The 14,208-nt window shown below is 35.8% G+C and overlaps 1 protein-coding gene across 3 annotated transcripts in view; it reads left to right on the top strand.

The window, feature by feature from the left end:
• NAB1 (NGFI-A binding protein 1) overlaps window positions 1–14,208 on the top strand; it is a 42,213-nt gene that overhangs the window by 2,545 nt on the left and 25,460 nt on the right. For 2 of the 3 annotated variants that reach the window (XM_081051963.1, XM_081051961.1), the window contains exon 2: window positions 6,227–7,064. In XM_081051963.1, the coding sequence (XP_080908089.1) occupies window positions 6,246–7,064 (819 nt within the window). In that variant the 5' untranslated portion in view covers window positions 6,227–6,245. Of the gene's footprint in view, window positions 1–6,143; window positions 7,065–14,208 lie in introns of those variants that run through there. The other variant, XM_081051962.1, reaches the window with a different exon arrangement.

The following is a 14,208-nucleotide window of genomic DNA, read 5'->3' on the forward strand; positions in this document are numbered from 1 at the left end:
AAATGTGAAGCTGTATTCCGGATACCACAGAACCATGATATATTTTATTATTTTCATGGAAATGACCATTTTATAATGTTTTGAACAGTTTAAGATCTTGCTAAGGTATAGTCAGCTTGTGTATGCGTATTTAATTGTGGAGTTTATTAAATGTATTAAGGAATAAATAATACCCACTCAAGCATAATATAAAGTTGCTAGCCCCTTTGCTTTGGATTTAGTTTTGTCTCACCTGCTTCTGTCATTCTTTTTAGTAGAATGAAGAATAGTACAGTTATGTTAAATGCAAATTTCCTTTATGATCTGACATGTTCAGTAACTAGTACAATAGTAGAATATACTCTCTTAAAGTTAATAATGGAACAAGTAGGAAATTAGAGAAGTTGATGTCGGGGAAAAAATAGTAATTCTCATCTTGTAGAATTCTCACAGCTAAAACATACCATTAAACTCTCAAATAGTTTGTCATTTCTCAATGCATTGTATTTAGGGGGCTGCACATTAATTTACACAATATGTTGAATTAATAACTTTTAAAGAGAAATTTCCAGAAAAGAAAATTATATATACTGCATGCATACTACATGATCAGAAGACACGTAATGATTCTTGACTGTTGGTTGATTGGAAAAGTCTCACCCATATTATGTGACATACTAGTATTTACCTGCTGGTATTCTAGTTAATGTACAGTTATTGTGTAATTGAAAAATAATCTGATTTACTTTTTCCTAATTTTGATAAACTTAAACACTTTCATTAAAATTTTAAGGGATCTGTAAGAAATTTTTTTTCCAGCATCAGAATTCAGAAAAGAATCAATGAGAGCATTTTAAATTTCCCAAATTACCATTAATTCATTAGAAGCTAATGTTTAATTCATAGCTACGACAGTAATAAGATCCAAAAATATATTGACTTAAGATAGGTCACTGGATGCTTACTAATAAGTGTGCCTCGGTAAATGGTTTGGTACTTGAAACACACACAGGAGTGCGATACCTACGTCATCCCCAATCTTAAGTAACCCACGATGTAACTGAACTACATTTAATTATTTTAGCTTGAGCTCCAGGACTGGGACAAAAGTGAGAAGAATTCATTTCCTAGGCTTAAGGCTCATCCTTCCCTAAGCCAAATTCTGTCTTTTCATAAACCTTTTCAGTTTCAACCTGTGTGTGTACACATTGCACCCTTTTCCCCAGGCTTTCAAGCTGTACTCTTCCAAACTTGGTGGTACCAGTCTTTAAGTGAAGTCTCTGCCTTCAGATTTCCTATTTCCTTCCTTGCCATTTCCCATCCCTGTCTTTCATCCCGTTAGTGTGCACCGGATCTCATCTAGATGTGAAGAGGGAAACAATCTGGTGGAACTAATTCACCTTAATCTGTAAATGACTCATGAGCTAACTCTTCCCAAGTGTTTTGCACATTTTTTATAAGTCTGTAAGAGATTGGTGTTAACTTAGATAATTTTAAAGTAAAAATTTCAAGCTGTGTTGAAAGGAAGGAATTTATAGTCCTCTGCATAAATAAGTCAGATCTTACTGGGATTTTGCCCTTGGTTCTCCATACTCCTGAAAGTCTCTTTGAAATGCCACAGACTTCATAAAAGTGTGTGTATACACACGCTGTGTCTGTGCGCGTGTGTGTATTTCACATAGAGCTCTCTACATATTTCCTACATCACGAGGAGGATTGAAAAGCAGTGAATCCTTTTGAATATAATGATAATCGATATTCGTTATTTGGAAATAACTTAGAGTGCATTTTAACTTATAGCAACCAAGGAGAAAAAGACCTAGGATCGCATGACTAAATTTGACTTAAAATACTGGTTGGGGCCGGACTAACACACGATGTACATTACTAGACTAACCATGTGTAGTTCTGTATTTGGAGAGCATCCTTTGATCTCTTGGGAAAATATCCATGTTATGGGAATCCACCATATAGCCTTATAAGAAAGAGGGAGTATTGAGGATGAGAATGAAAAGGATTGTAGGTAAAGTAGCGGGATGTGCTGTTATTAGATTGGTAATTCACTGGGACAGCAATTTATAGAAATGATGTCCCTTTTGAAATACCGTGTTTCCCCGAAAATAAGACCTAGCGGGACAGTCAGCTTTAATGCGTCTTTTGGAGCAAAAATTAATGTAAGACCCGGTCTTATATAATAAAAGACCAGGTATAATATAATACCGGGTCTTACATTAATTTTTGCCCCAAAAGATGCATTAGAGCTGATTGTCTGGCTAGGTCTTATTTTCGGGGAAACGGTATGAAAGGAGGCTGCTGATCAGATTCTGACTCAAATGTTGAGTTACATATAACAGCAGCCTTTATAGAGATGTTATTCTACATTGGACACTGCCAGGAATAGAGGGGGATAAAAGGTGAATGACTCCTAGTTCCTATCCTCAGGGAGCTTCTACCTAAGGATAACCTGTTCTGCAGAGCCAGGTAAGACTGCTTCTCTGTTATGTGACTCGTCGCGTATAGCATTTGGCATAGCATTTATCACAGTGTGTTTGTCTGCTTGTCTGTCTCCTCCCTCTTAACTGATTCTTCATGAAGGACCATCTTTCTTCTGTATCCCCTACTACTGGCCCAGTTTGAATAAGTGAAAAATAACATGAGAGGGAGAGAGAGAGAACTTAGTAGTGACTCGAGAGGTGTGATAGTATGGGGCCATACTGCGGGTGTAGCTTGGAAGGGACTGAGCAGCATTGAAGGAATAGTTCTTTTCCCTAGTAATTGGTAAAGGCTTGTGTCCTACCCTAACCCCACATCCCAGCTTGGTGAATGTCAGGCAAGTTTTGTTTCCCATAACCATATTAAGTGCTTCCTTGTGGTTCCAGTAAGCAGGAGTCGACCAGTCAAGTTTTCTAGACCAAACTAGCTCCTTATTTATTTCAGTTAACATTGTTGTAATCCGGCAAATGACTGATTCTACCCTGTAAGGATCCAGTGATTTTTTTTAAGGTTCTGGAACAAATCATTACATTTAAAATAGAACAATGACTAGCAAACAACAAATATCCTTCAACGAATCCATTGTTATTTAATTACTCTTCCTCTTGAACTGACCAGGCTGAGGAACTTGAAGCTGGTGCAAGTGGAGCTTCGCTGGACATAGGCTGCCTGCCTTTGCTTTAGCTTTTGAACATAGTGAAAATGAGGAACTGGTTTCTCTTAGCGGTGGGATTCATAAAAAGGTCAGACTCAGCGCGGTTGTTCCAGCATATCTTGAAAAGGCCAGGTAACAGTAGTTGTCTGCTGAGCAGATTTACTCTACTACTAGCTACCTATATATAGTGTGTTAAGATTCTTTTATATTTACTTCAGATTGGAGAGAGGCAAATAGAAGCTGTCTCCTGATTTACTTGACCTTCACGTTGCAGCATGAATAGATACAGAGTTTGGCAAAACAGAAAATCTCATAAAAATACTCTTTTAAATAGATCAAGTTAATATATGAAGTGGTGGGTGTTTAAATTATCACAACAGGCTTTTTGTAGGAAACTGAAACATTCTGCTACAGCAAAAGTTTAGGGAGAAAACTCCTTCCCCAGCAGTAAGTGTGGGCCTTTAGAAAGCCTCCTGGGACTCTTAATAGTTCACCTATTTTATCTTTCATCTGGTATCTTGACTTTGGAATGTACACTAGGTCTCTCAGTCCTTATGGAGATATTATAATGACAACTACTTTCTTACAAGTACATAAGGGCTTTCTCTTAGGAACTAGGAGGTTTCCTTTCTGGGTAAGGATGAGAAAGGATAACAGTTGAAAATTAATGTTTTCTAAAATCATTGCCTTATCTGAGAAGAATAAAACCTAAATTTGGGTCTTTAGTTCTCTTTTTCTTAAGTTTTTCTTTTATTTAAATCTGTCTAACATACGAGGTCCGGCAATTAAGTTCACGAACTCATCCTAGAAAAAATGCTACATTCCTCATTGCTGAATATCACTATGGTCACCTTTGAAGTACTCCCCTTGGGAAGCTATGCACGAACGCCAGAGCCTAGTGCACCCTTCAAAGCAATTTTGGAACTCTTTTTCCTGGAATGGCCATCAGAGCTGTCATCATACTACCCTTGATGTCCTGAATGTCATCAAAATGTCTTCCTTTCAATATTTCCTTTATCTTCAGGTAAAGAAAGAAGTTGTTGGGGGGCAGATCAGGTGAGTAGGGAGGGTGTTCCAATACAGTTATTTGTTTACTGGCTAAAAACTCCCTCACAGACAGTGCCGTGTGAGCTGGTGCATTATCGTGATGCAAGAGCCATGAATTGTTGGCAAAAAGTTCAGGTCATCTAACTTTTTCATGCTGCCTTTTCAGCACTTCCAAATAGTAAACTTGGCTAACTGTCCAATTGGTACAAATTCATAATGAATAATCCCTCTGATAATCAAAAAAGGTTAGCAACATTGTGGGACAAGCTCGCGAACTTAATTGTCAGACCTGGTACAGGAGTTGGTGGTGTAGGGATCTAGTGTAGCTTGCCAAATTTGCCAAATCATGGGAGTCTCCTGAGATGTAGTTCAGGGACCTGGGAAATTGTTTTTTTCAAAAGCACCCCAATTGATTTGCTGGCTGTTTATACAAGCTTCTGGGCCCAAATTCAATATTTTTATGTCTCTCGGAAAGTCGTCAGTTCACCTGGCAATGCCCTTATAAAATAAAAAGCCATAAAATTTAAGCAGGTCACTAGGTGATAGAAGCAGATTGTGGATGACCCAGAGGTTCCACGAGATGGAGCTTCCCAGGAATCAGTCCTTAGAATGGTAGGGAGATGCATTGCCCTTGGATGGGATGACTGAGACTAGAATTTTTGTAGCATTCTGATTGGTGGCATAAAGCAAAACTCCCAGCTTTGGTGTCCTCCTGGCTGGCCTTCAGGGGTGTTCCTAATATTCCTCTGCTTGCTTTATCTACCAGTTAATGATTGCTCCTTGAGAGTGGAGCTTCCATTTTCCTCTGATGTATATATACTTTTGGCCTTCTGTAATTTGGCCCAAACGAAGGGTTATAGGGTCCTTTTAATCCTAAGGGTGCACTGATTACAAGTTTCTCTAAAATGGAAGTAGTTGGCCAACTCCTCTTTGTATGTGGGAGGTCTCCTGGCAACTGTGAATAACTTTTAAAGGCTGCTAAGAGGTTAAGAAGTACTTTGCTGGGTCTTGTTCTGTCTCTTTAAAGGCAGGCTTCTCTGTTTTGCTTGGGCTCTAAAAGTTATTATGTTTCTTCTATGGCTCTCTCCTACTCTCTCTGCTGATTCTTTGGAGGGCTCTCTCACCCTCCCTGGTTTTATCCTGTATCTCTAATCTTTGTACACACTTAATGTCGAGTCTGGTGCCATGTTTAAGTGCCATGTGTTTGAAAGGGAATCCCATCATCCTGATGTTTCCGTATCCCTAGTCCCTGTCGCAGTTCTAGACTCGCACATACGTAATCCTATAGTCGTCTATTACTCTTCCGTGCCCGGAACCACAGAAAGTGTCAAAAAATGGTGACCGTCTCATCTCCCTTATCACTTACACCTAAGTGATAATCAGGTCTTATCATTTATTTGTTTGAATTATTCCTGCCTCTTTTTTTCTCAGTTCCTAATATACCACCTTCTATCTTCTCATCTCCAGTTTATATTGAAAGCTGTCTTCCTCTGCCTGCCATACTAATCTTGATATTTTTTTCTTTATATAATGGGAATAACTATAACTATCTCACAGGGCTGTGGTAAGGATTAGATACCATGTAAAGTGTTTATCACATTGTCTGGAACAAAATAAGTATTCAGTAGATGGGAGCATAATGTACTTGATACCTCATTCTGCATTTGATTACCCCTCACTTCACCTCTGTGTCCACACCATGGAAGCAGCAAATTGAATAGTCAAAAATGTGGACTATAGAGGCCTGTGAGCCTTGGTTTGAGTCCCTAGACTTATGCTTAACTAGTTGTGAGATCTCAGGAAAATTACTTATCTTTGAGCCTTTATATTTTTTAAATGGAAACAATTATATGGCCGTTGGGATTGTTAGGCGAATAAAATGAGAAAACTTATGTGCAGAGAGAATACTTCTTAACAGTCAGTTGCTATGCAAATGTTTCTTGTTTTTGTTCTTCCCATATACTGCATTTTAAGTCCTGTAGTGTCTAACAAATACTAGGTATAAGAAGATTGGAGCAAATGAGATGAGTGTTTCCTCTGTTCATTTTGCAGGTTAAGCCTATCTACAGTAATGGCTGCTGCCTTACCCAGGACCCTGGGGGAGTTGCAGCTGTACAGAATACTACAAAAAGCCAACCTGCTTTCTTATTTTGATGCCTTTATTCAGCAAGGTGGTGATGATGTCCAGCAACTCTGTGAAGCTGGAGAAGAGGAATTCTTGGAAATCATGGCCCTGGTGGGCATGGCGAGCAAGCCCCTTCATGTTAGAAGGCTACAGAAGGCTTTGAGAGACTGGGTTACAAACCCTGGCCTTTTCAATCAGCCCTTGACTTCCCTCCCTGTTAGTAGCATACCCATCTATAAATTGCCAGAGGGATCACCAACGTGGCTGGGAATCTCCTGCAGTAGTTATGAAAGGAGTAGCAACACCCGGGAGCCTCATGTCAAAGTCCCCAAGTGTGCTGCCATCACCTGTGTGCAGAGCTTGGGACAGGGGCAATCGGATGTGGTGGGGAGCTTAGCGCTGCAGGGGATTGGTGAGTCCAGACTCTGGCAAGGCCACCATGGCACTGAGAGTGAGCAGAGCCTCTCCCCAGCAGACCTTGGCTCCCCAGCTTCCCCAAAGGAAAGCAGCGAGGCGCTGGATGCTGCCGCCGCCCTCTCTGTAGCAGAGTGTGTAGAGCGAATGGCCCCCACGCTGCCCAAAAGTGACTTGAACGAAGTGAAAGAGCTGCTGAAAACGAACAAGAAGTTGGCCAAAATGATCGGTCACATCTTTGAGATGAGTGACGATAATCCACACAAAGAGGAAGAAATCCGAAAGTATAGCGCAATATATGGCCGGTTTGACTCAAAGAGGAAGGATGGGAAACACCTCACGCTTCATGAGGTAAGAAGCCACGTTTCTCTCCACGTATGGGGCATGTTGTGTTCCTAAGAGAGAAGTTTGCTAATAGTTTGCAGCGGAAGAGATACACTCCCTGAAAGCAGAATTTAAAACATTGAGGATAAAATATAACTCTTATGAACATAGACCGTATTTATTGTCCTAGGGTATTGTGTTGAACTCAAACATGTTGAGTTTGGAACTGTCGTGGAAGATGACTTAGAAGAGTGTCTGAATTTAAACAGTGAAAGAATAAAGTCTTTGCATTTACAAAGCAGTTTGTTTTGTAATTAAAAAATCGAATAGTATTTTAAATATAACTATACGTTTCAAAAACATTTTTGGAGACTTTTTTTTAGGAAAAGACATTTTGTAGGAATAACCAGAACTTAAAATAATTTTCAGCTAGCATAGAAAGCAAAATTACATTAGATGAATGTCAGAACTGTTACAGCTTTGGTTTCATTCTTTGAGTTTATGTTGTTTTGGTTTGACATTTGGCATTAAAATTTATCATTGTTTTATCTTCATAGCAGTCTATCCAGAAATATTCTGCTTAATGATAAGAATGCATATATATCTCATTTGCATTTACTCCCCTTTTCTTCTTGCCCACTTGGCCAACACATCATCTTTAAGATTTAGCTCAAGCATAAACTTTCTGATGTTTTCCCTCAAGTAGAATGACCTTTCCGTTCTTTTCCATTTTTATCCCTATGTACACTATTGTCACAGTAACTTCAACTTCAATATTTTATTGTATTTACTTCTATACTGGTCTGTCCCTCTCGGTATACTTGTGTTTCTTTAAGGCAGAGGTAATGTCTCATTCATTTTTATATCCTCAGAGCCTAACATGCCCAATAAATGCTTGGAAAATAAATGCATTTTCAAAATTAAAGGATATTTCTTAGCTAGATTTTTTATAGCCATTTATCCTTTAGAAGAAAGAAATAAATCCTCTTTGAAACAGTATTCAGATAGGTGTAGTATTTCATGTTAGAATCATGCCATCTTTCCCCCAGATTTGTACTTTAACACCAAAGGAGTATGTACTTATTGCAGAAGTATTCACCTATTACAAAAGGATGTAAAGTGATTGAAGCGATAAACTTTCAGATACTTTTCTTTATATATACACATATTTTGCACCCTGTTCTCCAAATTCCTTTTTTAAAAAAAAACCTGAGCGTACACTCACCATACAATATACTATGAGATATCTTTTAAGTCAGTACACATAGAGCTGCCTTATTTATGGGTTGCATTGTATTCTGTTATTTATGTTAACCATTCACTTTTTGATATCATTTCGGTGTCCGTTTTTTTATATTACATATGGTGTGCGTAAACATTATACACATACCCCTTTACAGATTTCTGCATGTTTTTCTATAGAATAGATTCTAACTTGTAAAATCACGGGACCAAAGGATTTGTAGATTTAATATTTTAGTAGATACTGCTAAATTGCCTTCTAAAAAAGCTGCAACAGTTTACACTTCCACTGTCATTATATGCAAGTGTCCATTTCTTCACAGTTTTGCTAATCTTGTGTTTATCATTCTTTTTCATCTTTGCCAGTCTAAAAGAGAAAAAATTTTCATTGCTTAAATTTAAGTTCCTTAGTGACAATAAGTATCTTTTCATCTGCTTAACAGACATCCAATTTTATGTTTCATACACTTTGTTTTAATGTAACATTGTTTGTCATACCTTTAAAAAATTGATTTGTAAGAACTTTTTATATTTTAAGGACATTTTTATATTTTAACCTTTTGTCTTATGTTGTAAACATTTTCCCACATTATAATTTGTGCTTTGACCTTCTGGATTGTTTGCATGTGGAAGTTTATATAGTAATATCTATTGATCTTGTTCTGTCTGAGTTGATTAGTCTAATTCTCTAATCCTTCAGGAGTATAATTATTCTAATTACCTTAGCTAAATAATATATTTTGATATCTGGAAAGGTAAGTGTCCCTTCAATAATCTTATATTGCTGCTTCTGTTTTGTTAGGTAATATTATACATTTCTCCTTCCAAATGAAATTTTTTAATGCATGTCAGATTTTCCAAAATCTTCTGTGGGTATTTTTATTACATATGCCTAAAAGGTATAGATTAATTTGGAAAAAATTGACATATTTACAATAATGAAAACTCTCATACAGAAATACAGTGTATATATTTACTTATTTAGATCCTATATATTCATTGGTAATTTTTTTAGTTTTTTATTTACATACTCATAGATTTTGCACTTCTTGTTAGGTTATATACTGTGTATTATAGTGTATATGTATATTAAATGTCTCATATATGTCAGTTTATTTTGTTTGTATAGAATATACAAATATATAAAATATAAAAGGGATATAATTACAAATGAAATTTTCCCCCACTTTTAAATAAATTGCTATCACTGGCTGATTTTTGTATACAAATCTTGTTTTCATCAATTTTACTATTTGATCTTTTAAAATAATTTTAGATATGACTATATACTGGAGCTTACTATCAGAGAATTGGTTAGCAATATTACTTAACCAAAGTGAATCTATGATTTTTTATCTATTTTGGGCACATCCTATGTATTGTTGCCAGACAGTAACTTGACTAGCAAGAACTTGTGGGTAAGCTAGAAAATACACTTAGTGTTATAATTCAGATATACTTTGACACTATCACTACCTATGAACCAATAGAGGAATCTACTAAAAGGCTATTACGGTTGTCAGTAATGAGATATGACCTCACCCCTGTCAGAATGGCCATCATCAGTAAATCAACAAACGTGTTGGTGAGGATGTGGAGAAAAGGGAACGCTTGTGCACTGTTGGTGGGACTGCAAACTGGTGCAGACACTGTGGAAAACAGTATGGAGGTTCCTACAAAAATTAAAAATAGTACTACCTTATGACCCAGCAAATCCACTACTGGGTAGTTATTCAAAGAAATCCAAAATACTAATTCAAAAAGATATATGCACCCTTATAGCCAAGATATGGAAACATCCGAAATGCCCATCAATAGACGATTGGATAAAAAAAATGTGTGTGTACGCGCGCGTGCACACACACACACACACACAAAATGGAATACTCCTCTGCCATAAAAAAAAAATAATGAAATTTTACTATTTGTAACAACATGGATGGACCTAGAGGATATTATGCTAAGTGAAATAAGTCAGACAGAGAAAGACAAATACCATATGATCTCATTTACATGTAAAGTCTGAAAAACAAAATAAACAAGACAGAAACAAGCATTCTGTATAAAGACCATTTTGATGGTTGATAGCTAGGGGGAGGGTGGGGGAGGATGAAAAAGTAGTTACTAAATAGTCCTGGGAATGTAAAGTAATGTAAAGTATAACATTAGGAATATAGTCAATATTGTAATAACTGTATGGTGTCAGATGGGTATGAGATTTATCAGGGTGATCACTTTGTAAGTTATATAAATGTCTAATTGTACTCCTGAAACTAATATAATATTGTATGTCAACTGTAATTGAAAAATAAAAAGTATTTTTAAAAATGTAAAAAAAAAAACCTAAAAAACATCTTGGCAATTTTAGTTAAAATTCAGTTAGACCAAATTTTAGTTTTAATCCAGTTTTCATATAACTTTTAAAACAAAGCAGATTAAATACAAAGATAAGTGAAAAGACCCATATTTTTATCAAAGCAAAAGTATTTTGAAGAGATTTTTAATAAATCCAATCAACCTCACCTTAAAAAAAAATCCTAACCTACTTTAAAAACATCCAAAATGAATTATTTCACACTTGGGTTTGCTAAGGGGCTCTTTGCATCTTTGGGTAAATAGGTACAGATGATATTTAAGTAATGAAACCATTGTGGTTTTCCCAAAATAAGGGAACACTCAAAGTGAATGCTAGTAGGCTGAGATGTGGGAGTGGGGGCTTTGGAAAATGTGGCTTGTGTTTTTGAAACTTAATTTAGACCACTTGTTATTTGTAACTCAAGTACTCAAGTATGTGAATCTCTGGTCCAATGATATAGTTCAGGATAAAAGTTTATAAATCAGGATGTTTTCTTCAAACTTATAACCATTCAAATGTTTGGTAGAAGAAATCCTGAGAGAATTAAAAGAAAGATACTATTAAGTATACCTTTTAGGTATTATGATAATTTCACATTTTTTCATTTGACTATTTAAGATGACAGAACAAGTTTTGAGTTTTTCTGAATTCCTAAGATTAAAGAATGCTATTAGATTGTCCTTAATTTCCAAATAAGAAAATATATGACTTATTATTAATTCACTGTTAGTATTTCTGAGTTTTCTTCATATAAACCCTGTGGACACTGCTCTTTTAATCTTTCAAGACAGAGCTGTTTTTAGGTCATTAGTGGATGAAAATAAGGAAGTTATCTACACCTGAAAAAAATTTTTCAGCTCTCACAAGTACATAAAATTTTCTTACATGATTTTTATACTTGTTTTCAAATTATTTTTTACATTGTACAGTAAAGAGTTATGGAATAAATCATTGTTACACTTTTTTATAAGCTACAGAATCGGAGATGGTCTTAGACCTCGCCTAAGGTATGGCCTGGTTTATAGGAATCCGACCATGAAGACAGTGTGAGCAACTGAGGCCTAGAACCAAACTTGTTGTTGGTGTGGGGTTGCTGCTAAGGGACAAACCCAGAATCAGTACTAGAAGTCCAGGCAGGCAGAATGTTCCATCTATCCAATGTGTGTTAGCAGAGTATGTGGTAAACTAAGCAAGCAGTGTGTGTCAGATCTTAAATCAATAAATGCATGAGAAGAGAGAAAATAGAAGTTGAAAATAGCAGGGCAGTAGAGAATGTACGAGCTTTTAGTATTCAGAAATAGAAGCAGGTAGACAACTTAGCATTATAGAATATTTGTCAGCAGATAGCAACATCCAGCCAAAAGAGCTTTGGAAGGGAAAGTGGGAGATTTAGAGTCAATGGAGAAGTTGTAGACCTAGTGGAAATTCTGCAGGAATTGGAGTGCTAATAAACACATTATCAAAATAAGGATGATGATGACAAATTTCCACTGTAGTGTTGAGAAGTCAAGGCTGAGTGTTTGAAAGAAGTGTAACAATCTTAGTTTTGAGAGGAAGAATGCTGAATCTGGGAACCCCATAGACCCTAGCACCCCATAGACCCTATTTATTGGTAAATTACGATGCTTTATTCTGAACTCTCAGCTTAGAATGGATAGATTTCAACACCTAATACTTGAAAACAAATCTTGGCCATTTCCTTTTGATCATTTTTAAAAATGGATTGTAGGACTATGAGAGTTGTCTATTTCTTCTTGAGTCACTTTTGGTAAGTCATATTTTTCTAAGAATATGTCCATTTCATTTAAGTTTTCAAATTTACTGGCATAAAGTTGTTTCTAGTTTTTTGTTGTACATTTAAGTCTTTTTCCCCTGATCGATCTTGCCATTTATCAATTTTATTGATCTTTTCAGGGATCTGTGAACTAGAGTCATGGGCCATGATTTTGCAGATAAACTTTTTTTGGGAACACAGCCATATCTATTTGTTTATGTCTTTGGCTGCTTTTGAGCTATGATGTCAGAGTTCAGTAGTTGTAACAGACTATTTGGCCTATAAAACCAAAATATTTACTATCTGGCCTTTTACAAAAAAAGCTTTCCAACTGCTAATCTTTTTGAAGAAGCAACTTTTGGCTTAGTTGATATTCTTAGTGGTGTGTGCATGTGTGTGTGTGTGTGTGTGTGTGTGTGTGTGTGTGTGTGTGTGTTCCGCTTTTTTACAATTTATTTTATTGTTCTTTTCTAATTTAAGTTGGGTGCTTAGTTCATTAATGTGCAGCTGTTCTTTTTCTAATGTAAGCAATTAAGGCCATAAATTCTCGCTATTATTAGCATTCTCCAAGTTTTGATAGATTATCTTATTATTTTTCAATTCTGATTATTTTCTCTTTTTATTTATAATTTATTTTCTGACCCATGAGTTATTTGGAAGTGTCTTTTCACTTTTCAAATGAGGTTTTTTTTTCCCTTAATTGTTTTTCCTAATGATTTCTAACTGAATTGCACTGTGGTCAGAGAACATGGGTTGCAGGCTGCCAATCCTTTAGAATTGGTTGAGATTTTAGATGGTCCAGTATATGGTCAGTGTTTTTCATGTGTTTCTGCTGTTGTGGTAGTGTGTTCTGTATATGTCTGTTTTAACAAGCTTCTTAACTCTGTTATTCAAACTTTCTGGTCTTGCTTTTTCTTCTTTGCTTGCTCTTTCACTAACTGAGAATTGTGTGTTAAAGTCACCTACTGTGAGTGTGGAGTTGTCTGTTTCTTTTTGTATTGTATGTATAATCTTTAATAATGCATTTTGCTTTAAAAACCTATTTTCTTTGATGTTACTATAGATATATGTGCTTTCTTTTTGTTAGTAAGTGCTTGTTAGATCTTTTTTCCATCCTTTTACTTTGTCTTTGTCCTAATCCATGTTTAAATACATCTCTTATAAATAGTTAGATTTTTTTAAAATCCAGTCTTACATTTTTTGTCTTTTAAGTAGAACTTTTGGTTTATTTACATTTATTATAAGGACTAATATTTTGAATTTATTTCCATTTTATTTTGTATTTCTTCCCCTTCCCAATTCGTTATATCTCAAACTGACCATCTGGAATTAGTTTACTTTAGCCTGAAGTGCATGATGCAGAATTTTCTCAGTGAAGGTCTACTGACGGCAAACTGTCCTTCCCTCCCCTGGAAAATATTTATTTTGCCCTGATTCATAATTGCTGTTTATTTTTGGCATAAAATTCTATATTGTCCATTATTTTCCCATAGTAATTGAAGATATTATTTCAATGGCTTTTGGCTTTCATTGTTGTGTTTAGAAGACTGGTTTATCTGACTGTTGTCTGCTTTTGAAATCTTCGGTTTATGCCTGCCTCAATTTCTTCTCTCCTTCCGATTTCTCACTTTTTCCTGGTCTTTTTTACTGTACTACTCTTTAGTCATATTTTTAACTCCTTTTATTTTTTTAAATGAAGTCTCTGTGGGTCTGATTCTGCTGTCTGTTGTTTCTGCTGGTTTTTACTTTTGATGCTTTGTTTCTTTGGATGTTTTATGATTTCTGTCTCTGAACTCATA

This window comes from Rhinolophus hipposideros, assembly GCF_964194185.1.
Source record: "Rhinolophus hipposideros genome assembly, chromosome: 6".
Lineage (NCBI taxonomy): Eukaryota > Metazoa > Chordata > Mammalia > Chiroptera > Rhinolophidae > Rhinolophus > Rhinolophus hipposideros.